This window comes from Peromyscus maniculatus, chromosome 2 (genome assembly GCF_049852395.1).
Source record: "Peromyscus maniculatus bairdii isolate BWxNUB_F1_BW_parent chromosome 2, HU_Pman_BW_mat_3.1, whole genome shotgun sequence".
Taxonomy (NCBI): domain Eukaryota; kingdom Metazoa; phylum Chordata; class Mammalia; order Rodentia; family Cricetidae; genus Peromyscus; species Peromyscus maniculatus.
In genome coordinates, this window is record NC_134853.1 from 66,721,192 (window position 1) to 66,743,189 (window position 21,998).

Here is a 21,998-nt window from a genome sequence, read left to right on the forward strand (position 1 = left end):
TTCCCTTATAAGAACTCTTACGATTACATCAATCCCCCCGGATAATCCAAGATAATCTCCCCATCTCAAGGTCTTTAACTTAATCACATCTGCAAAGTCCCTTTTGCCATACAAAGTGACATATTTATAGGCCCCGGGGATTAGGATGTGGACATTTGTGGGGGGGCATTATTCTGCCTACTCCACGCCCCCTCCAAGTGCCTCCTGCATGACTTAATAAGGGAGTCATCGAACAGCTGCTGCCTTGGAACCGGTCCTAGGCTGGCCTTGTTTGGGATGCCGCAGTACGAGAAGACGCCTGCCAGCCAAGGCTGGCATGGTATCTTTGTCTCTGCAGTTGGCACCTACTTCCTAATGACCACTGACCTGGTGTTAGCCTGGTGCCCCAACATGCCCTCCACCTGCCATGCTCTCCGTGAGTCCGGAGTAGTTCCTCTGCAGCCAGAATGCTCTCCAGTGCCCACCCCTCAGAACCCAGAACTGTATGGGACAGGGGTGGTAGTTGTGGGTCTGGGGCCCCCAGCGATAGGTTCCGGTTTAAGAAGACGATGATCTGTGTTGCTCACTGGATACTGTTTTGCCAGGGCTCCAGGAGCAGAGCTGAAGACAGTCAGAACTTTGGTCTACGGTAGAATTAAGACAGGTACACGAGGCCAGGCCTAGTGGCCTAGACATTGTAATCCCAGCTACTCAGGAGGCTGAAACAGGATGGCAAGGTCATGGCCTGCCCCGGCCACAGAGTAAGTTTCAGGCCAGCCAGGGCAACTTAGTGACATCCCTGTTTCCAAAGAAAAAATAAGAAGAGAGCTAGGCTCAGTGGTGTAGTACTTGCCTAGATTGGGTCCCCAGTAAGAGTAGCTGTCTGTCTGTCTGTCTGTCTGTCTGTCTGTCTCTCCCTCCCTCCGGCTCCCTGAGATGGTGGTTTTGGATGATAAGGCTCTGTCAATAGGGGTTGATGCTCCCCCTGAAAACCTTGAGGATCACCAATGGGAGCCTCAGGAAGGCCAGGGGGACTGAACAGCAGTGGGGTTAGCAGGAAACAGACTCGGTCACCAGGAAGAACGAGATGTGTGCCGAGACGTGTTCCATCTTTACCTTCATCTTTTTCCATGCTTCATACTGATGGTGGGAAACAGCACTTTCTCGGAAGCCAGAGCCCTGGTAACTGAATGTTCTGGAAGGATTCCCAGAGACTATCAAGACTAGTGGACTTCCTCACTCCTAGACCTTTCCCCTCCCTCTGTTCCACTGTCCGTTATACCTAGCCGCATGTACTTCCTGAAATCTCTAATTTTTTTCATTGGCCCCAAACTAGAGTCTTTGCCTTATTATACAAAGGGAAAGCTAGGTGACTCCCATCTGGGGTCACTGGAACTAGAAAGTCTGTGGCATTAAGAGCAAAGCACCCCCAGGAGAGAGATCCAAGGCTTCCGATCTCATTGGTAACTGAGGCACTATGTGATCCTAATGTCATACTGAGACTCCTGGTGACTTGGTTCGTGGTATACTGGGAATGTTGGGCAGCTGAGCAATGACATCATCGGGCTTCTGGTGCCCTGGCTGATGATATCATTCTAAGATGTTTGGATGATTGGGCAATGATGACACTAACAGATGATGCCACGTGAGGACCATTCGTGGTTTGAGCAGTAATGTTGTCATTTAATGGTTTCTAGATAAGATGAGGATATCATGTGGGGTTGTTGGGGCTTAGAGCTGTGATGTCACACTGGGTAGACGTGTAAAGTGGAATCACGAGAACTCAACGAGCCACTGAGGTCAGGAATGAGGCATTCACAGTACAAGAGTCAAGAGGAGACCCCAGTCAGATGAGGTTTCTTTCTGCTTTCTCGAAGTATTTGACAAAAGGAGCCTTGAACTAAAAGTCACAAAACACATACTCTAACCAGGACTAGCAATTGTGCTCCGTATCAAGGAGGACTCCCTTTTGGTGGTGGCGATGGGGTTGAGATAGGGTTTCCCTGTGTAGCCCTGGCTGTCCTGAAACTTTCTCTGTAGCCCAGGCTGGCCTCCAACTCACAGAGATCCGCCTGCCTCTGCCTCCCAAGTGCTAGGATAAAAATGTGCATCACCACCACCTCTCAAAGAGGACTCCTTTACTTGGAAGTGACAGAGACCTCCAAAGCCAGGTGGAGGAAGTGGGACTGAATCCCAGCATGCACTTGACCACCACACTAGTGTCATTGGTTGTTCTTTGTGGACCTTATCCATGACATCTGCTTCTCTCTGCACAGCCTCTCCCTTTATCACCCTTCACTGCCCTGTGCCTCACACACTGTCTAGTCCAGAACCCGGAGGTGTGTATTGGCTTTGCCAATAACCACCACACTATGCTGGCTGGCTCTGCCCCTTCCTCTGTCCTTTTCCATGTAAAGACCAAATTACCAGGCCTGGCAAGATGGCCCAGCAGGTAAAGGTGCTTGCCACCAAGTCTGACAAACGAAGCCATATTCCTGCAACTCAGAGTAGAAGGAGAGAAATGACTCCCACACATTGTCCCCTGCCTTCCACATGCTTGCCATGCATGTGAGTGCCTCCATACACACAAGTGAATAAATAAAAACAACTTCAAAGACCAGGTTAGCAGAGAAAGAGAAGTTCAGCTATTGAAAGGATACCATGTGGCATGTATTAGGCATGCAAGTAGACCATTTCCCCTCGGAGACCCAGTTTATCCATGTATTAAGTTAGTAGGCCCTAATGGCGGCTTCTTGTGCCAGTGATTCAGCAAATCAGTCAGAGTTACTAAGGAGCCTAGGGCTCCCTACCCACCTTTCCTGGCTTCAGTGGTTGTGAGCACTGCGTGGAGTTTGTCTAGAGAAAGGAGCTCATCACCGCTGCCTACCAAGGGGCCAGGCCCACGGTGCTGCACTCAGCCTCACCCACCATTGCTTCAGGCTGCGGTTGCCGCTCTTGCCTGCCCCGCTCATACCCTGTGTCAGTCTTCTAGTATGGAGGACAGATTGGAATCAGAAACCCCAGTGGCTCCCCTCCAGCTGGTGACCTTGCAGGGCGAACCAGGAGCAAAAGGGTGGGAGGTAGGGAGAGGCAGGCCAGGTGCTCAGGGTCTGCTTGATGAACCCAAGGAGCAGCAGTGGCCATTTCTAGCCCTTCAAGAATGGCAATGGCCTTGGCCAGATCTAGATCTCTTCCCTTGGAGAACTAATCCTGGGGGCCCACCCAGAAGCTCACAGATGGGCATACTGCCAGCTCCTCCCCACCTACTTCAAGGCAACCCCCCCTGCTGTGGCTTTGGCTTCAGGGTGTTGTGGGGTATCCACCAGAGAAGAGTGCTTGGACGTGGGTTTAAGCCGATAGAAAGTCTTAGCTGGCAGGTCACTGCTACACTGGATGCTCAGGATCCCAGGGTGGTACCAAGTCTTTCTCAGGGTGAGCTTTAGGCACAAAACCCATGTCCTGGGTTGACGCACCTCAGTAGCTAGAAGCAGAACCACAGAAGCTAAAGAGCAAGGTTAGTACATTCAGAGACTTTCCCAGAACTCCGGACTCTGGCAGATCAGATCTTTGTTTTAGTTTTGGCAGGTGGAGCTGTCTACGTGCTGAGTTTTATGGCCTGAACGGCACCTCCATCACTTGGGCTAAGGCCTGGCCCTGTTACAAGGGGATCTTGAGGCCCCAAGCTCGCTTCCCCTAGGACAGAAACATTTTCCTTCCTGCGCCACCTTCTCCGTGGCTCGGGCTGGACCCTAGAAGCTCCCACTGTCAATGTGGCTCCTCCCCGCATGCAGGGAGTCTAGAGAAGGTTCCTGAACAGAGCCTCAGGACTAGTGATGATTCATCCCAGCAAAGGAAAGTGGGCTTTTCCATAAGCCTGGTCTTTGCAAAGTCTCTGGGTTGGCAATACCTGGGGTGATAATGGCTGAGGTCATGTCCTGAGTGAGTCCAGGGACTATGTGGGATGCCTTAGAAATGAGACAGAAAGAAATGACTAACCCAAACTCATCAAGCTGGCCTTGTTTTCCATATCTTCCCCACACCACTGAACACCTCAGGACTGGCTACTTTGCAGTTCATGGCCAGGCTCTGCAGCCATTAGGCTAGAGGAGGAAGCCCTGGAACAGGGAAAATGGAAAGGTCAAGGCTGCCTGGGGTAGGATGTACAAGATGGAGGACCGCACTAGTAGTCTATCTTTTATCTTTCCAGCTCTGGCTCCTTGAGCTTGGCGAGGCTGGAGGTCTGGACAGCAAGAGAACTGGACGTGAGGGATGGGTCTATGTGCTACCCAATAGTCGGGTATCTGGATAGTCACTACGAATGCAGGGGATAACGTGGGCAGGTTGGGAAGAGGACCTTTGCTGAGTGCTTCATCATTGATCACCAAGATCTGCTCTTGGGCTGGGTGGGCCTGTGGAAGCCTGACCTGCTTGGCTAGAGACTTCCAGATACTGGAGGTCTGCTTAGTGCCCGAGCACAGCTCCTCTTGGGAACTGTGGGGTGAAGTTACGAGGAGATGCTTACAGGTGGCCAGCATGGGCTGACCTCAGACAACAGCATGCCTTTGTTGCTTTGTCCTGCTTGCTGAGCTGGAGACCGAAATTGGGGCTTTGTGTACCCCCACCCCGTCCTGTTCCTCTTCTCCCTCTCTCCTCTCCCCCTTCCTGCCTCTCCTCCTTGCTCTCCCTCCCCCCCTCCTCTTAACTAAATTTCCCAGGCTGGCCTTGAACCTGTAATCCTCCTGCCTCAGCCCCTCCTAAGTGTGTTGGGACTATAGGCCTATATCACCATGCCTGGCTAGACAACAGCACACTAGTTCATGCTTAATTCCTGTCCTTGGCTGAAGATTGGGAGGAACGTGGGTATCTGGGTGTGTATTGTACAGCAGCCTGCCCCTAACCTGGGTATCCGAACCCCTGCTGAGGATACCCCTGCTGAAATCCACTCCCATTCTGCAAACAGCAACCGCCTGAGCTTGCGCGCCCCTGTTCCGTGCCCTAGAGAGAATAGAGGGTGACTGTTGATGACTGGCCTAGTCACCTTTTCCAGCTGTTGGACCGATCTGTCCATCAGAGGAGAGGGCCAAACTCACACTTCCACTTCATAGTCACAGAAGGAAGGCCAAGAGGCCTCCCCTGTTCTCTGGCCGGCACAGCCAGGTGGGGCCTACTCATCTGGTGGGGTGCAAGCAAGGGGGCTCCCCTGGCAGAACAGATGGGCCGCCTTCATCTGCAGTCTCCCGTCTCCTCTGGGCAGATGACTTCATGAAGCAGAGCCGGGGCATGCTGCTGCTCTACAGCATGAAGAACCCCAGCTTCCCCGAGTACATCTTCAGCAGTGAGAGCGGCATCATGTGTCTGGACATGCACGGAGACCACCCCTACCTGGTGGTTGCGGGCTACTACGACGGCAACGTGGCCATTTACAACCTCAAGAAACCTCATTCGCAGCCCTGCTTCCGTAGCACCTCCAAGTCTGGCAAGCACACGGACCCTGTGTGGCAGGTCAGCCCAGGACCTGGTGGGAAGAGCATGGGGGCTCCGGGGCCACGCATGAGGGACCCTGGGGAGGAGAAAACCACGCGCAAGGGGCTGGGGACGGCAGGGATCCAGCCCAGGATCTGGACATGAGAAGGGGCGGAGAAGGGCAAACGTGAGACTCGGGAGTTTTCTTTTAGAGCTGGGGTCTATGGGAGGGGGTGGTGGTGGTGGCGGCGGCGGCGGCGGCGGCGGCGGCGGCGGCACACGCCCTAAATACCAGCACTTGGGAGGCAGAGGCATGGAGATCTCTGAGTCTGAGGACAGCTTGGTCTACAGAAAGAATTCCAGGACAGCCTGGGCTACACAGAGAAACCCTGTCTGGGGGAAAACAACAACAACAAAAGAAACAAACAAACACACTACAAAGAGCTGGCGTCTGCTGCCCATGAGTTCCATCATGAAGACCTTGACTGTCTGCCAAGACTCACTCGCTGGTGTCATCAGTACCTCAGCAGCCAGAACTGACACCTCCAGGACTTCCGGTTCCGGATCCTCACCTATAAAGTTCCGGGACCCAAAGGGACCTTCCTCTGCCGCCTGAGCAAGATTTGGGGATGTTCCCAGATAGGAATGGCACTGCCTGTTGCATGCCCTCTGGGGGGCGCTGGAGAGTCTGGTGGGCAGTCGGTTCTTGAGTCGAGTTGTAGCATCCCTCTCTCTAGACAGGTTAGGCAAAGCTTTTGTCTTACTTGGAGAGCAGGCCATCTCCACTGTGTCCCAAAGGCTCCACCTCTTTTTTTTTTTTTTTTTGTGGTTCTTTTTTTTTGTTGTTGTTTTTGTTTTTCGAGACAGGGTTTCTCTGTGTAGCTTTGTGCCTTTCTTGGATCTCACTCTGTAGACCAGGCTGGCCTCGAACTCACAGAGATCCGCCTGGCTCTGCCTCCCGAGTGCTGGGATTAAAGGCGTGTGCCACCACTGCCCGGCAAGGCTCCACCTCTTTAAGCCATGGAGCACCCTCATGGGCAGGTCTGAGAGAATCTGAGGTTGGATTTCTGCCTCAAATTTCCCCGAGTCTCTGGTCTCTTCAGGCAATACTCAGGGCTCTGCCTTCCTCTGCCCTCTTGCCCCAACAATCTTTTTTTTCCCAAGACAGGGTTTCTCTGTGTAGCTTTGCGCCTTTCCTCTGGAGCCCAGATTGGCCTCAAACTCAGAGATCCGCCTGCCTCTGCCTCCCAAGTGCTAGGATTAAAGGTGTGCGCCACCACTGCCTGGCCACCCCAATGATCTTTAGGCAGGTGTTTTGTGCTCACCTCTTCTGGCCCTGAGTCCATTGCCCCCAGCACGGGATATGCACTCCGGATAGGCCAGATCGGAGAGTAGGCTTCCTAGGCCCCGGGACATGGCACCCTCTCAGCCTCAGCTTTTCCCCAGAGCCAGGGGCAAATGGTGTCAAAGAGGAAGCCCTCAGCCACGTACCTTTCTGATCTCACTCTACAAAGCAGGGCCGTGAGGTTCTGTCCACCCGAAAGTCCACATCCCAATTCATCATCTCCATACACATGGAACTCTCCAGAAATGAAGAGGATGTCACCAAAGGCTTCAGAGCCCGTTGACCCTGCTCCCCCAGCCTAGACAGCGCAAGGCCAAGCATGAAGCATCCATAGTTGACTTGACCACCCTCCCTCTCCTCAAATCCAGGATTGTGGGGTCGATGCCGACCAAGCACCCTGTTCCTCCTCTGCCATGTTCTCTAAATCAAATAGCAGAGTCGTCCCGGAATACTCAGTTTACCTGGACAGGGTGGTCTGCTCTCCTCTGTCCTGCCAGGAAAACAGGGCAGCTATCTTTCTTTGCAAAATCCAGGCTCAGGCTACCGTCATGGCCCGGAACCTGAGAGGAGCCATCTGTCACTCATCTATCCACTTCCTGTTTCCTTCTTTCCTCTCATTCCCTCCATCATCCATCCATTAACTCCGCCCTGTTTGCTCCTGTAGTGACTGAGAGGCTGAAGGGCCTCTGGGGGCAGGCAGACCTCTCCGTGCTGAATGTGAGCGTGCAGAGAGAGCTGGAGGCCGGAGGCCACGAGCTCTTTCTAGAGGAAATAACCTCTGATCTGGATTTTTGTTTTATTCTATTTTTTTTGAGACGGAGTCTCCCTGCATCGCCCTGGTTGTCCTGGAACTCACTGTGTAGACCAGCCCATCCGTGAACCCACAGAGATCCTCCTGCCTCTGCCTCTGGAATGCTGGGAGCACCTGGCTCCTGATCTGGATTTTAAAGGATGTCACTGTGACAAAAGGAGTCCCTGGCAATAATAAAGGGCCTCAAGCATAGCGACCCTCTGGGGAACAGGACATCATTCAGAGCATGTGAAGGGGGGGAGGGAAGAGCTGAGGAGGGACAGGCACCCAGGTGGGAGTGTGCTTAGCTTGGGCATTACACATCAGTGTTTTCAAATAAAAGCACAACATGTAGATGAGAGCAGAACTGCTCTGATAAAGCCAGGGCCTCGCTTCCCTACCGGTCTGTCCCCGTTGTCCTCTCTGCTGCCTCTTGCGGTTCTTCCTGGGGGGTGGGGGGCGGGGCGGGAGGGGGGCTAAGACATCCTATGAGCGTAGTTGGAAAATCACAATCATCGGAGGATTCGGGTGGAGGTGTAACAGTCACGGCAGTGGTTTGGAAAGGCATCTGGCTACAGCATGAAAACTTTTGAAGGCTGGGGAAGGGCAGAGGTAGTGGAGATGGAGATGTGGACACGGGGTGGGAAGCTGCTGGGGCAGGGGCATCAACAGAAGGAGTTGCTTAGACATGGGGAAAGGGAAGAGTCGTGTTGCTGGGATTTGGGGTGCCAGTCGGGCATCAGTAGATGTGGGAAATGGCAGGGAGGAACCTGTGTGACCACAGATGAACAGAAAAGGCAGAGGGGAAGCTGTGCTATTAGAACCCTGGGGCTTTAAGACAAGCCTGACTGGTTGAATGAGATGTCCAAGACCTAAGAACCAGGTCCTTCTTAACGGGACTGTGCTGAGTGTCTGGACACAAGACTTCGTTATGGACTCAGTCACCAGTCTGGGGCAGTCTGTTGTGTTGGCCACTGGAAGCCACAGGAGGCTGTGAAGCCCGGGCTTTAAGACTGCTCCTGTCCTATAGTGCATAGGCTCCTTCCCTAGGTGGCCCGCATGGGTGCCTGAGCCCTGATCAAACCCTACTGTGAAGCCTTAACCAGGAACACTCCGTGCTGTACAGTTCTAGAAAGGGAACAGGAAGAAAGTATGAGGAGAGACCGGTCCAGCACTCTGTCATGATCAGATAAGGGGGAGAAGAAGAATTCTATGCAATGCTCCCCACACTGGTCCCTGGGTGCTCACTGATTCTCTGGACCCTGTTGGTAAACCTTCCCTCTCCACTTTATCCCTTCCCTCTCACCTCCACTGTTGGAGTGCGTGTGTAATTTGCACACACACACACACACACACACACACACACACACACTGGGCATGAAGCTGCTAAGTGGGGTGTGAAATACAATTTCCATGAGTGCCGGCGTCTGCTCATTAAACACTTCCCTTTGCAGCTCCCCTGCGCCTCTTACAGCCTGGCCTTTGACATCTTTCGTCCCCTCCCCCCTTTAAAGGGACCGTGTTTGCTCAGAAGGGGAAGTGGGCTCAAGATCCATCCATATTGTGCGTTACCGCCTCTGCAGCCTCCTGGCCTCCCCGAGAAAGCAAAAGAGAACCCGCTACCCAGACAGGCCCAGGCAGGACTCAGCCTTGCCTCCTGCAGCGACTCCAATCTGATTCACCAGGCCTAGGGGCTGGATGGAGACACACACACACACACACACACACACACACACACACACACACACACACACCAGCAGCCATGGTGACAGCTGCGGTTGCAGGCAACAGCAGTTACAGGCAACAGGCCTGGCTTCTTGGCCTCCCTCTCTGGACCTCAGCTTGTGACAGAGGGAGGGGACTGGACAGGGGTCCCAGCATGGGGAGTCTGGAGGGAGTCGGAGGATGGAAGGCTCTGGGCACCCAGCCCCACCCCGGCTTTCTGGGACTTGGCTTGGCCAAGCCTCCACATCTGGCAACAGAAACTCGAGCCTCAAGCGTGTCATCTTCATAAGACAACAGCTCTGTCTCCAAAACACTTTCCCATATGTTTGCTTCCAGCCCTGAGAAGACGGGTGGGGCAGGATAATTAACCCGGATTTGCAGATGGAGAAGTGCAGCTCAAATCTGGGATTTGGGAGCAAGATTCTGGGAGCAGGAGCTGGTGTCGGTTTGAAGGTGGGAACAAAGGAGACTTTCAAGAGAAAGGCCGAGCCTAGCAGAGGGGACCGACTCCCTCCCCTCACCCACTGAGCAGGGAACAAGCCCTACAGAAGCTTGCAGCCCACCTTCCTAGGACGATGGTGGTAATGAGGATATTAGCTAGCTAGAGATTTTGTTCGCTTTTGAGACAGGGTCTTGCTGTTTAGCCTGGGCTGGTTTAGAACTCATGATCCTCCTGCCTCAGCCTTCTGAATGCTGGGAGTCAGTTCACACAATGTCATCAAACTGAAGGTGTGGCTGCATTAGCTGGTATTTTTTGAACATTTACTATGGGCAGTGTTCTGAAGATTTTACACACACTTGATCTTTTTCTTCTCACATGTTCTCATGACTTCCATTTCCTAAGTGAAAAACTAGTTGTGGGGCTCTGACCTTTCCATGGCTGTGTGGGGAGATTAAACCCAGAACCAGAACTTCCCATAACTAGACTGCTAGAACCGAACACAGAAAGAAATTGGGTACCACTACTGCCAAAAGCGCATCCTAGGGCAATGCTCTGGCTGATACTGTGGCCCCCAGGTTGGAAACGGAGCTGAGTGAAATGAGACTGGGAGGTCTCACTATAGAGTTCTGGAAAATGGGCTCCCAGAAACTTCTAGCTGAGCCCCGGATGGGTACATGGGGTGCCCCGCCTGCCGCCCTAACTCAACACCCTGACAGAGTGGCTTGTGATATTTCAGGTCAAATGGCAGAAGGACGACATGGACAACAACCTTAACTTCTTCTCTGTGTCCTCTGACGGCAGGATTGTGTCATGGACCCTCGTAAAGGTGCCTGTTTCCCAGATAAGGGTCGTGGAGGGGTGAAGTGGGAGGAGCTAGATGGCAAAGAGCTACTGAACCAACCAATCCCCCCTCCCCGGTCCCCATCCTCTCTGACTGCAGAGTGAGCTGGTTCACACGGACGTCATCAAGCTGAAGGCAGAGGGGAGCAGCGCCACAGATATCCCTGAGGGGTTGCAGCTGCACACTGTAGGTAGGAACCCCAGCCCTCACACCTCCAGCCTGATGAGACCCGTTCAGCCCCAGCACCCCAGGATCAGTGACAGTGGCCATTTACCTTCCCAGCGCTCTCCCCTCCTTTGTACCGGAGCCTAGACTGGAGGAGACAGAAAAGCCCAATGTTATGGGCGGGGCCCTTGACCATTGGCACACACCGCTCTTCAGGCAGGTCCCTTCCCATGTGCAGACCCTGCTCTTGTTTATGCAGATCAGGTGCTGCTCTGCAGATCCATCCCTGTTTATGCAGATCTAAGCCCTGTTTACCCAGATCCTGTCCCTGTTTACTCAATTCCTACCCTGTTTATGCAGACTCTATCCCTGTTTGCACAGACCATGTCCCTGTTTGCAGACCCCCATCCCTGTTTACTGTGACCCTGACCCTGCTTAACTCAATTCCTGCCTTGTTTACCCAGTCCCCCATTCTTGTCTGCAACGTCCTAACTGCCTAGGGCAAGCGAGCCCGTGGTCCAGTTTCTGTTTCCCTGGCCCGAGCCCAGCCTTTACAGCCTAGTTCTTTTTGTCCTGCACTGGGCTGGGTGGGAGGTTCCCTGGGAGAACCAGGCTAAGTCTGGCCCTCTTCTTCCTAGGCTGTGGCACTGCCTTTGACTTCCACAGGGAGATCGACTACATGTTCCTGGTGGGCACAGAGGAGGGGAAAATCTACAAGGTGAGGCAGCATGCCCGTCAGCTCCTCACAGGGCCACGTGGACCTAAGCACCCAGGGAGGGTGTAGTATTCAACACATCCCCTTCTGACACCATCTAGTGTTCACTCTTCTGGAAGCCTTTTGTGGGGGAGAAGAATGCATTTCTTTTTTTAAAAGTTCTTTTTAATTGGTGTGTGTGTGTGTGTGTGTGTGTGTGTGTGTGTGTATTTTGTGAACACTCATGTCATAGTGTGCATGTGGAGGTCAAAGGACAACTTTGTGGCCTGTGGGGCTCTAACTCAGGTCTTCAGGTTTGGTGGCAAGGACTTTCAGCCACTGACCGTCCTGCAAGCTCTTTTTTTTTTTTTTTTTTTAAACATTTACTTATTTAGTGGTGGCGTTGGGGACACATGCACGCCACAGTACATGTGTGGAGCTCAGCAGATAGCTTGCGCTTTTCCAAAGGTTGACCTCAGGTCACCGGGCTTAGCAGCAAGCGCCTTTATTTGCTGCGCCATCTCACCAGTCCAGGAATGCACGCGTGCCTTGGTCTGCTGGGTGGCAGGAAGAGAGGCTGCAGCCGGGAAAGGTGATGGAGAATCTGGAGAGTAGCTCGATCCAGTCTCTTTCCTCCTCTCCTAAGAGGCAGACATGGGAGTAGGGGAGTAGGGGCTTGGGGGAAGCGAGGCCATTCTGGGCAGACTTCCTGGAGGAGATCTGAACTGGAGCCCGGCTTTGAAGGCCAGGTATCCAACAGAGTCCTCTCCGAGGATGAGGTACACAGCCGCCAGCAGGACACAGCCTCCCGGCCGGTTTTCTGCCACCATGTCTCAGTGTTAGTAGGTGAACATCCCTCTGAACCTCCATCGTCCAGAAATAGCTTTGCTGTGAGCTTTTCTTAGGCTCAGAGACTCAGAATGTTAATTACAGACAGCCTCCCGGGAGCCCCAGAGGCCCAGCCCGAGTTGGTCTGAATGCAAAAGAGGTCCCCACCCCCTCTCCACCCCTCCCTGTGGCTGCTGGAGAGAGGCAGGGGAAGGAAAGACTGGCCACTTTGTCTCCTGGAGGGAAGGGGAGAGGCTTGCTGGCCAGGGCAGACACTGAATGGGAGATCTGAGTCGGCTCCTGGCTCCACACCTGCTCTTACCTGTACAAGGCCGGGCGCTGCTTACTGCGGCCTGGATGATGTCTGAGCTGCAGTAAACCCGTGGCTCTGTCTACCAAGGCTCTAGCGTGGACAGGAGATCAGGCTGTGCCCCACCCTTGCCCGGGGCGTGAGACCCACTTTGCCTTGCAACAGAGAGAGGTCACTTTCTGGTCAGTCATTTCCCTTCACCCTCCAGGAGGGCTCCGTGCCCAGCCCAAACCCCAGTCCTTCAGTGCTTCCTCTTCCTTTAGGAGTTGGGGAGGGGGCATGCGCAGATGGACAGTCAGGCTCAGGTGCTGGTCCTCTAGGGCCCCTTGGGAAAGGTTGCCGCTGACTTTTCTCTCACTGTTGATCTCAACCTTCCTGAATCACCCATCCTCTTCCCTTCCATAGTGCTCTAAATCCTACTCCAGCCAATTCTTGGACACCTATGATGCTCACAACATGGCCGTGGATGCTGTGATATGGAACCCATTCCACACCAAGGTCTTCATGTCCTGCAGCTCTGACTGGACCGTGAAGATCTGGGACCACACCATCAAGTGAGGGGCCTGCCTTGGCCCTCCCCTGCCCCAGGCCCTCCCCTCGGCTCTGGCACTATGAACCCTCTGCGTCACGGGCTTGACCTTTTTGCCACTGCAGGACCCCCATGTTCATTTATGACCTGAACTCAGCCGTGGGTGACGTGGCCTGGGCACCATACTCTTCCACGGTGTTTGCAGCGGTCACCACAGATGGGAAGGTGAGTAGTCCTTTCTCACCCTGCGGAGCCACCATGGAGACCAGAAGGTGTCTCAGGGTCTCTTCCTAGAGAGCCCACCACATGCCACCCCAGGTCAGTAGGGGTGATGAGACAGAGGACTATGTATTTTAAAGGCCAGACTATGAAGGGAAGTGTGGAGGAATTCTTCATCACAGGGGGCCTCACGGAAGAACAGGCCCTCTGGGGAGCTGAGATGCCATCCAGAAGTTGTCTTCCTTGAGGTCCCTGTGAGTGGGTTAGAGGATGCCTAGCCTCTGGGCCAGTCACTGGTCTGTAAGGTAGTGAGCCAGCCACCCCCCTCCAGAAGTGTCCATGGATCAAGTGTTGACAGCAGCAGCATTATTCATAAGTCCAAAAGTGAAAGAAGCCAGTGTCCATCAAGTCATGAACAGCGAACAGTGCAGTGTATATGCAAAAGGATCACATTCAGCAGACAAGGAACACATATGATAACATAGATGGGCATGAAAAGCTTATGCTAAGTCAAACAGGCCAGACACACAAAAGAACAAATATCTGGTATGTCCAAAACAGATGTGCACTGTATGCATCATGTCAAGAGAGAGATCTATACAGATACAGAGTATATTTGTAACTGCTTCAGATAGAGGGGTTGAGAAAAAAATGGGGGGTGACTGTTTATGAGTACAAAGTTTGCCTTGTAGGTGAAAAAAAAAACACTCTAAAATTGGTTGTGATAATGGCTTGAAAAGTGAATATGCTTAAAACCAAGAAGTATATACGTTAGGTTCGTTAAATGGATGAACCTTGTCGTATGTGACTTATTACCTCGATAAAGCGTTATATCAGAGGAAGCCAGGTTTGGTGATACATGCCTGTGCCTATAATCCCAGCATGCAGAAGGGGGAAGCCGGAGATCAAAAGTCTGAAGCCAGTCTGCATTGATGGCAAGTGCCAGCAGGCCAGACTGAGCTACCCAGCAAGCCTCTGGGGTGATGGTGGGAGCCAGGTGGTTTCTGAGGAAAGGCCTCTTGGATGAGGTGACGCTCAAACTGGGAGCTAACAGACGAGCACTAGCCTTTAGTCTTTTCCTTTTTTCTGTTTGAGACAGGGTCTCTCTATTGTCTCATCCTGCCTGTCCTCTTATGTAGACCAGGCTGGCCTCGAACTCACAGAGATCCATCTGCCTCTGCCTCTGCCTCCCGAGTGCTGGGGTTAAAAGTGGGGGCCCCTGTGCTCTGTAGGAGCAGCATTATGAAGATGAGGTGGGGAAGCTGTGTGGTGGGCAGCAGGACTCCAGTGTTCTGAGGTGTGAATGGGAATGAGTCCAGCCTTAGGAACTGAGGCCACATGCCTGGGCTCAGTCAGCAAAGGCAGGGGGCTTGGGATGAGAGGAAAGGACTTGGGCAGTATATGGAATTTGGCTCCAAGGAGGCTGAGAGAAGAATTTTAAAGGGAAGCGGAGGTACAGCATGGAGGATGGATTGTGGATGGGCAAGAGCAGAAGCAGGAGACTGCTAGCTGTCACAGCAGGAGCTGATAGTGATTTGGACTCCCGGTGAGGCAAAGATAATATCAGGCATTATTGGGCACTTAGGCATCAAACTCTGAGCACTTTGTATTTATTAGCTGGGATAAACCCCTGGCTCCGCCACTTACAAGCAAGTTAGCCTCCAAGGGCCTCCAAATCCTCATTTATAAAATAGGGACAGTAACAGAACTGCCATACGGAGTGGTTGTGAGGGGTATAATTAGATGATCCAACCTTGTAACACTCCTGCCCAGAGCCTGGAACATGGTAAGTATATTAGACTGGATAAATGGTAGCTGCCATTATTGGTTCTTTTTATATGGCTTTGGGTTTCTTTGTGGTATTTTTATACATACATGTCGTTATAATTTGTTCCGTCTTCTTCCCTCACTGTGCTCTCCATCCCTCTGATCCCCCTTGCCTGTTCCCTTTGTCCCCTCCAAGCGTCCCCCCCCCGCCCCCCCGCTTTCATGTCACATACATACATCCCATAGCGGCTATTGTTATTTAGTCTGCATAGACTTAAGATTTCTAAACTTTTTTATCCTCACTCCCTCATCATGGGAGGAAAGCACGCTGACATAAAGACCCTTCTGCGGTCGCTAGCTCGGCCGTGCTGACCGTCAGCCTTCTGTAGGGTTTCCAGAAAGCCCGAGGTGGGAGACCAGGGCCCCATTCTCCCGACTGATGACGCTAGCCTCTCCGTAGGCCCATGTGTTTGACTTAGCTGTCAACAAGTATGAAGCTATCTGCAACCAGCCTGTGGTAGCCAAGAAGAAGAACAAGATCACCCATGTGCAGTTCAACCCCATCCACCCCATCATAATTGTGGGCGATGACCGTGGGCACATCACCTGTCTCAAGCTCTCTCCCAACCTGCGAAAGATGCCAAAGGTATGGGCTCCGGGAGTCCTAGCTGCCATCAAGAGATGGGGGGTGATAGGGAGGAGCCAGGGGCCACCCCAAGTTTCTGGCTTGAAGGATTCGAGGTAAGGATGGTATCGGTGCCTGAATGAGGAGGCTGGGGAAAAGGTTTGTGAAGTAACAGATCAGTTTGACCTGCTGCATCCTGTAGGGTGCGGGGGTGATTTCCAAAGAGTAAGTGGCCATGGAACATGGGGGAGGCAAGCGCCATTGGCTTACCGGAAGTGCAGGATGTCGGGACAGGTCACCAGGAGAGGCACTCAAGCCTTAGCTGACTCATTGCTGCTGGGCTTACATAGAGTTTCAGCTCCAATGGTCCCTGAACTGGGAGCTGTGAGTCTCCCCAGGAAGGAGCAAGTGAGCCGTGAGCAGGGTAACTAGGTCAGCGGCCATGCAGGTCTCCTTCTGAGTTCAGGATGCTGTTTCTCGGCTCTCTAATGGTGAGAAGAACCAGACCAGAGCCCAAGGACCCCAAATGTATGACACAAAGCCCAGAGCAATGCCCTCAAATCTACACCTGAGCCCAAATGCAGACTTAAGACTCAAGCTTCACAGCACAGGCCTTAGACTAAACCCAGAGCCTCAGAACCCAGCTTAAAAAATACAGAGCCCGTTTGTATATGAGAGTAGAAATGGCCCTTTGCTCTCTGCCCAGCTCTGGGCCAGGGTCAGAGTCATCAAGTTGCCCTGACCATTGAACCTCCAGGGTACAATTTGAGGCACATACTGCAGTTTGGGGCAGGGTCTGGGGCTTGTCTCGTTCGGCTCATCTTCTTCCCCAAGGGTTCCTGCCCAGCCAGGGACTGTGTGCCATCCTTTGGATACTGGCATAGACTATTCCCCACCATGGCCAGGGAGGCATGGGCTGGAAGTATGGACGGCCGTAATTGTAGCCAGCTGGGGGAGGGGGTGGACTTGGCTATAAATACTCAGAAGGCTTGCTAAGCGCCTGCAGCTGTGGCCTGCGGGCTGTGGTGGGCTTTGGGGGTTGGGGGGAGTCAGGCATGGTCTAAATCTCTTTGCTGAGCCCAGCTCCTTGGCCTCGGGAGGGAGAAAGGAGGCAGCAATGTTTGTAGAACAGATAAAATCTGTTCTTAATTTAATGAGGGGCAGGCTTAAGATGGCAGCGCTAGACAGCCCCCTGGGAGGACGATGGTCACTCTCTAGGAGAGGGGCATAGCCCCATCACCCAGAGCGAGGTAGATATGAAGGAATGCTACCCGATGTGATCCTGGGAAGCAAGATTTATCATAGTTCCATCTCCTCACAAAGCAAGGGTCAGTTGTGGCTGAGAGAGCTGAACTCTGAATCGGGAAACCTAAATCACCCGGGATCTGAGCAGGGACAGTGGGGGCTAGTACTTGGAAGGATTAGAAGTTCCTGTGAGGTGACCCTGTCAGCAGTCAAGTGATTCATACAGAAGGAAGTCCTCTGGGCATCCCCGGTGCCCTTTCTCTGGGAGCTGCAGATTCCTTGCTCTTCCCAAGAGGTCTCAACTCCTCTCCCGGGAACTTCCTCGGAGTGCCATCAGAGGTCAAGAACTGTCTTTCTTTTCCTCCTGTAAGGCTGGAAAAGTGAGGCTCAGGAAGGGACTTGTCCAGGCTCCTGGGGGATCTGATGCAGCAACGGAACTAAAAATCAGGGCCCTTAAATACCAAAGGATGAGGTACGGCCGAGAAACAGCTTAATGATGGACGGAGAATGGGGAGAGAGAAAAAGATGACTGCCCTGTGCCTCCTGGAGCAGGGAGCTGGGTAACGGCGAGAGCACAGGCTGGGTGCCAGGGGCTGCAGCAGCAGACCTGGGAGCCGGTGGAGGGGTCAAGGCCAGAGGCAATTGGAGCTCTGCAGAGTAGCTGCAGCTAGATGGAGCCAGGAAGGCGCCTGCTGCCTGGGCACTCTCCTCTGAGCTTACAGCCCCAGCAGGTGTGGCTGGGGCAGGTGCCAGGACACAGTGGGCACAGGTGGCGGAGGGGAGAGAGCAGGCAGGAAGTGGCAGCTGCCCAGCCTGTCTCGGCACAGTCCACAGCCCACTGTCTGGACAGCAGGGAGAATGTGACTGATGTGGCCTGCTACAGGATTTTCAAGCCTGTGGGCCAAACATACCTGTGTCTAAAATTCCATTGTTTCAGGGCCATACTTAGCAGTGGAAGCATTAGAATGTTTTGCAGGTGAGAGCGAGGATCATAAACTCAGGATCTGAGATACAGTCCCCACCACAAGGAGTCACATGGAAAATTCTGTCTGCTCTCATGCGTCTCCTGGTCCCTTCCCCACTGGCATCAAGTGGCACCCCTCCCCAAGCCTGTGAGGACACCTGTGGCCTAGTCCTCATCTCTCTCTCTCTCCCCTGCAGCACACATCTGTCCCCTCTTTACAGGGCTGAACCTGGGTGGTCCTAACAGAAAGCTCCTGCCTCTCCCTGGAGCCTACAGCTCTCCATGGCCGGCTTCGGAGAGACTGAAGATAAATGCCTTTCCCCAATCCTGCCAGCACCCTTGCTAAGCTTTGGAGCTAGAGCTGGAGTCCTCCTCACAGGCCCTCCGATGAGCCTCTGAGTCACCTAACCCGAGTAGGGGGAGGACTGAATGGGAGGAGCAGGAATCCAGTGTTTACCGGGCCAGGGAGGGCCAGGGAATAGCTGGGGCAGGCTGGGCAGGGGAGCCAGGGGTGGCATCTAAAACGAGGCATTTCCCCTCTCCCCAGGAAAAGAAGGGGCAGGAAGTGCAGAAGGGGCCAGCTGTGGAGATCGCAAAGCTGGACAAACTGCTAAACGTCGTGAGGGAAGTCAAAACCAAAACCTGAGCGCCTGGCCCGGCCTGCCGCAACCCAACACGTATAGCGAGCGCTCTGCCTGGGCACCAGGGTGCCTAGTCACCAAGGACGTACCCACCCTGACCAAGTCCTGGTATTTGCTTTCCACATTCTAGTTCTTGTGGTTGCAGCACCCTTCTCCATGGCCTGACTCTCCACCTCCATCACACTCCCTTTACACAAATAAACCTGGTTGAAAACTCATACCTTTAGTGTTTTCTACCACACAGCCCCCAAGAAGAGAAGTCTCAGGGTAAGCCACAGTTCCATTTATTATCCAACAAACAGTGGGAGGACCAGAGAAGGGGCCCAGCCCGGACACCCTCCCATTATTGCCATGGGTTCCAGTTTGCTTCCCCGACCTAGAGAGCCCAGAGGCACCGAGCTTAGGGAAGTGAGCAGCCCTTGACCCTGGGGATGGAGCAGAGTCCAGAGGGCCCTGGCCCTAGCACCGACTCCTGACCCCCCACCCCAGGCCTGTCCCTCTAGGACTACTCAGGCCTCTCTCGAGTCAGGCTGGCTACAATCTAGGCTGCTGGATCCAGCTTCAAATAGACTGGACTCCAGATTCTGGACCCCAGACTGGCTGAACTCTGGGATCAGATGCCACACTCTGACTCGGGTATACTCAGGTCCAGGACTCCAGGGTAGGCCAGGTGCCTTCAGGGCTGCAGCAGGTAGCTGCCTTCATGGCTAGGCTTCTGGGGGGGTGGTGCCTTCTCAGGACAGGGGCCAGGGCTGGAGTTGGGACTGGATTCCGAGAGAGAATCGACGTCAGTGGACCGGGAGTGGCAGGCCCAGCAGAGAATGACCCAAAGCAGCAGCAGCAAGAAGCCAACAAGGCCGTTGCAGACGATGGCGATGAGGGCCCCCTGGGAGATGGCTGCCCCCATGACAGGCAGCACCCTCAGGCCAGAGCAGAGAGCGGAGCTGCCTCAACGGCAAGGCCCATGCCGAGGCACAACTCCGGTACGGCCGGCTTTCCAAGGAGGCTGTCCTGTCCACACACAGGGATTCCCGGGCAGTGGAAATGCCCACCTGCAGTCCCGAGCCTGAGGAAGTACAGAGGAGAGGAGAGGGGGTGAAGAGGAAGGATGGGCTGAAGCCTGGGGGGACAGGCAGAGGGCATTGAGTGCCAGCAGGCTCAGGAGCCTCCCGAAGCCAGGACCTCCATCCTCGGGCCTGGCTCTGAGCACCTGGTGCGTGGTGCCGCCCGAGTGGGGAAGCTGTAGCAGGCAGGCACCCTCTGTCTCATCCTCCGTGGAACCAGTGGGTATAGCCTAGCCCTGCCCACCAAGCTTCTAGCCTTCAGACATGCTGTTGGTGGGCGGGACTGAGGTGGCCCAAGGCCCAGGAGGAAGAGGATTACGACCAGCCTTGAGGAGGCTAGGGCATCCTCTCTTTCTGAGGGCTGCAGTAAGCGAGTCCAGGAAAACTGCAGAGGTGCCAGCTCCCACAGATGGGAACTTTGTGGAGGCCCTGGCAGGGATGTGTGGGTCCTGCATATCCAAGGCTGTGCCTAGGTGTGCCTTCCCCCGGAACTTTGCCTCTCTGGGTCAGGTGTGTGTGTGTGTGTGTGTGTCTGAACGGTACACCCTCCTGTCTCTCTGTCCGTTGCTGGATCTGCATCCATACCTACCTCTGCGAAGGTGTGTGGCTGCCTGTCTCTGCGTCCCTATCTCGGAGTGTTTTGAGTGTTCCATGTGTGTGTCTCATTTCTCCACCAGTCTGTCTCTGGGTATCTCTTGTCTCTTTTCACGACTCTATGTCCCTCTGCCCTCCAGGACATGTCTCTTCCTTTCTCCGTGGGGTCGGCATCAGTGGTTCTGTGCGTCTTGCATGTGTCTTTGTGTGTCTGTCTCTCCTCCAAGCCGTGTGTCTCTGTCTCTGTGTGGGTCACTGTCTCTTCATCTCCGTTCTGTATCTCTGTATCTCGACCCTCTGCCCGTAGGGGAGGCCTCCCCCCTCCCCTTACCTGAGTTGAGCCCGGTGCGCGCCCGCGGGAGGGTTCCGGGGCAGCGGGATGCTCAGCGCCGACTGAGGCTCGAAAGCCTGCGGGCGGGGGGCGGCGGGAGGCGGGCAGGGGCGACGTCCACTCCCCGGGCCCTCCCCCTGGGCCGCGCAGCCTCTGCCGGCCGCTCCCGCCGGGGCGCGACCGGGCCGGCCTCTGCCGCGGGCGGTCTGCGGAGAGCGGGCACCTCCTCCCCCTGGGGCGGCGCCTCCTCCGCGGCCGGGGCCGCTAGCTCGCTCGCTCGGCGGCGCTCGGGCGGCGGCGGCTGGAGCGTCGAGGAGTTCGGCTGGGCTCGGCTGAGTTCGGCTGGGTTCGACTGGGCTCGGCTACGGCGGGAGGGAGTCGGCTGAGCTCGGCTGAGCTCGGCGGGCAGCAAAAACAGCGAAAAGCCCCGCCTCGCGAGTGGCCAGCGGCCTGCGGCCCTTCGGGGGCGGAGCCATCTCTGTGCCGCTGCCGCCGTTCAATTGGCTGGTCGGGCCAAGTTCCCGCACCATTGGCTGTGCTCTGGGGTGGGACACCACTGTCCTGGTGCAGGAGAGAAGGAGGGAGGGGCGGAGGGGGGAGTCGAGGGGGGGGGGGACGAAGGGGCCACTTTGTTTTGATTCATCCCTTGAGAGGGTGGAGGGCCAGGCTCACCTTTTTGCAGTGATTTCTTGCACCTTCCACACCTGGAGTGCACCCCTGTATGTGAGACATCCACCCCTCCATATCTGGGAGAAGTCTGTCCCTATTATCTGGAAAAAGTCCATGTGTCTCCACACCTGACCCTCACCTTTTATCTTCCTACACATCCCATTCTCACCCCGCATTCCCACGTTACAGCACCTATAGATTGCCCTGGGTCCTAAGAACAGTGTGATCCCTGGTAACACAAGACCTTGGCTGCGTTTTACTGATTTCTCGCTCACTGTTGGTCACAGGCTTGTGCTTTGCTTGCTAGAGGGAGCCTGAGACACCTGAAGAATGGCTCAGCTCCAGCCGGACTAGATCCGGGCTTGGTGGATGCCCTGACTCTCCATCCCGATAGTTCTCCTGAGACCAAAGCAGCTCGGACAGGAGCAGCCAAGTAGGCCTTCCTCTCCCCGACTCTCACACGGCAGTGACGTTCTAACCAAGGGCTCTGGGCTCATGCATGCCAGGCAACCATGTACTCCACCACTGAGCGACGTTCTTAGCCCTCCAGGGATCCTTAAGTGTTTTTATCTGGGCCCTCTTGTCTCACTTAAATATTGTCCATGGACTATCAGTTCTATCATGGTGGCTCCCACTGACCCACATCCAGGCTTCCCTTCTCTCTGGAATACTTACTACACTCACAGCAAAATGTCTACTGGAGTTGCGGTAGTGTTTGTTCCTGGTTCCACTTTTTAGCTTTATGACGTTGGGCAAATTTCTTGACTC

The 21,998-nt window shown here is 54.3% G+C and overlaps 2 protein-coding genes across 2 annotated transcripts in view; one reads left to right on the forward strand and one right to left on the reverse strand.

Annotated features, from left to right (window-relative positions):
• The window catches only part of Dnai1 (dynein axonemal intermediate chain 1), a 71,026-nt gene extending 52,236 nt beyond the window's left edge, over positions 1-18,790 (forward strand). Inside the window, exons 13-20 of the mRNA XM_006986047.4 lie at positions 5,234-5,481; positions 10,481-10,570; positions 10,685-10,775; positions 11,389-11,468; positions 12,988-13,136; positions 13,237-13,336; positions 15,558-15,743; positions 18,479-18,790. Coding sequence (XP_006986109.1) covers positions 5,234-5,481; positions 10,481-10,570; positions 10,685-10,775; positions 11,389-11,468; positions 12,988-13,136; positions 13,237-13,336; positions 15,558-15,743; positions 18,479-18,577 — 1,043 coding nt within the window. The 3' untranslated portion in view covers positions 18,578-18,790. The remainder of the gene's footprint in view (positions 1-5,233; positions 5,482-10,480; positions 10,571-10,684; positions 10,776-11,388; positions 11,469-12,987; positions 13,137-13,236; positions 13,337-15,557; positions 15,744-18,478) is intronic.
• A 50-nt stretch (positions 18,791-18,840) lies between these two features.
• On the reverse strand, positions 18,841-20,965 carry Enho (energy homeostasis associated). Its single transcript, XM_006985959.4, has 2 exons — positions 20,562-20,965; positions 18,841-19,638 (listed from the first exon to the last, which is right to left on the reverse strand). The coding sequence occupies exon 2, from the start codon at positions 19,477-19,479 to the stop codon at positions 19,249-19,251; it is 231 nt and encodes a 76-aa protein (XP_006986021.1). The 5' UTR covers positions 19,480-19,638; positions 20,562-20,965; the 3' UTR covers positions 18,841-19,248.
• Positions 20,966-21,998: the final 1,033 nt, after the last annotated feature.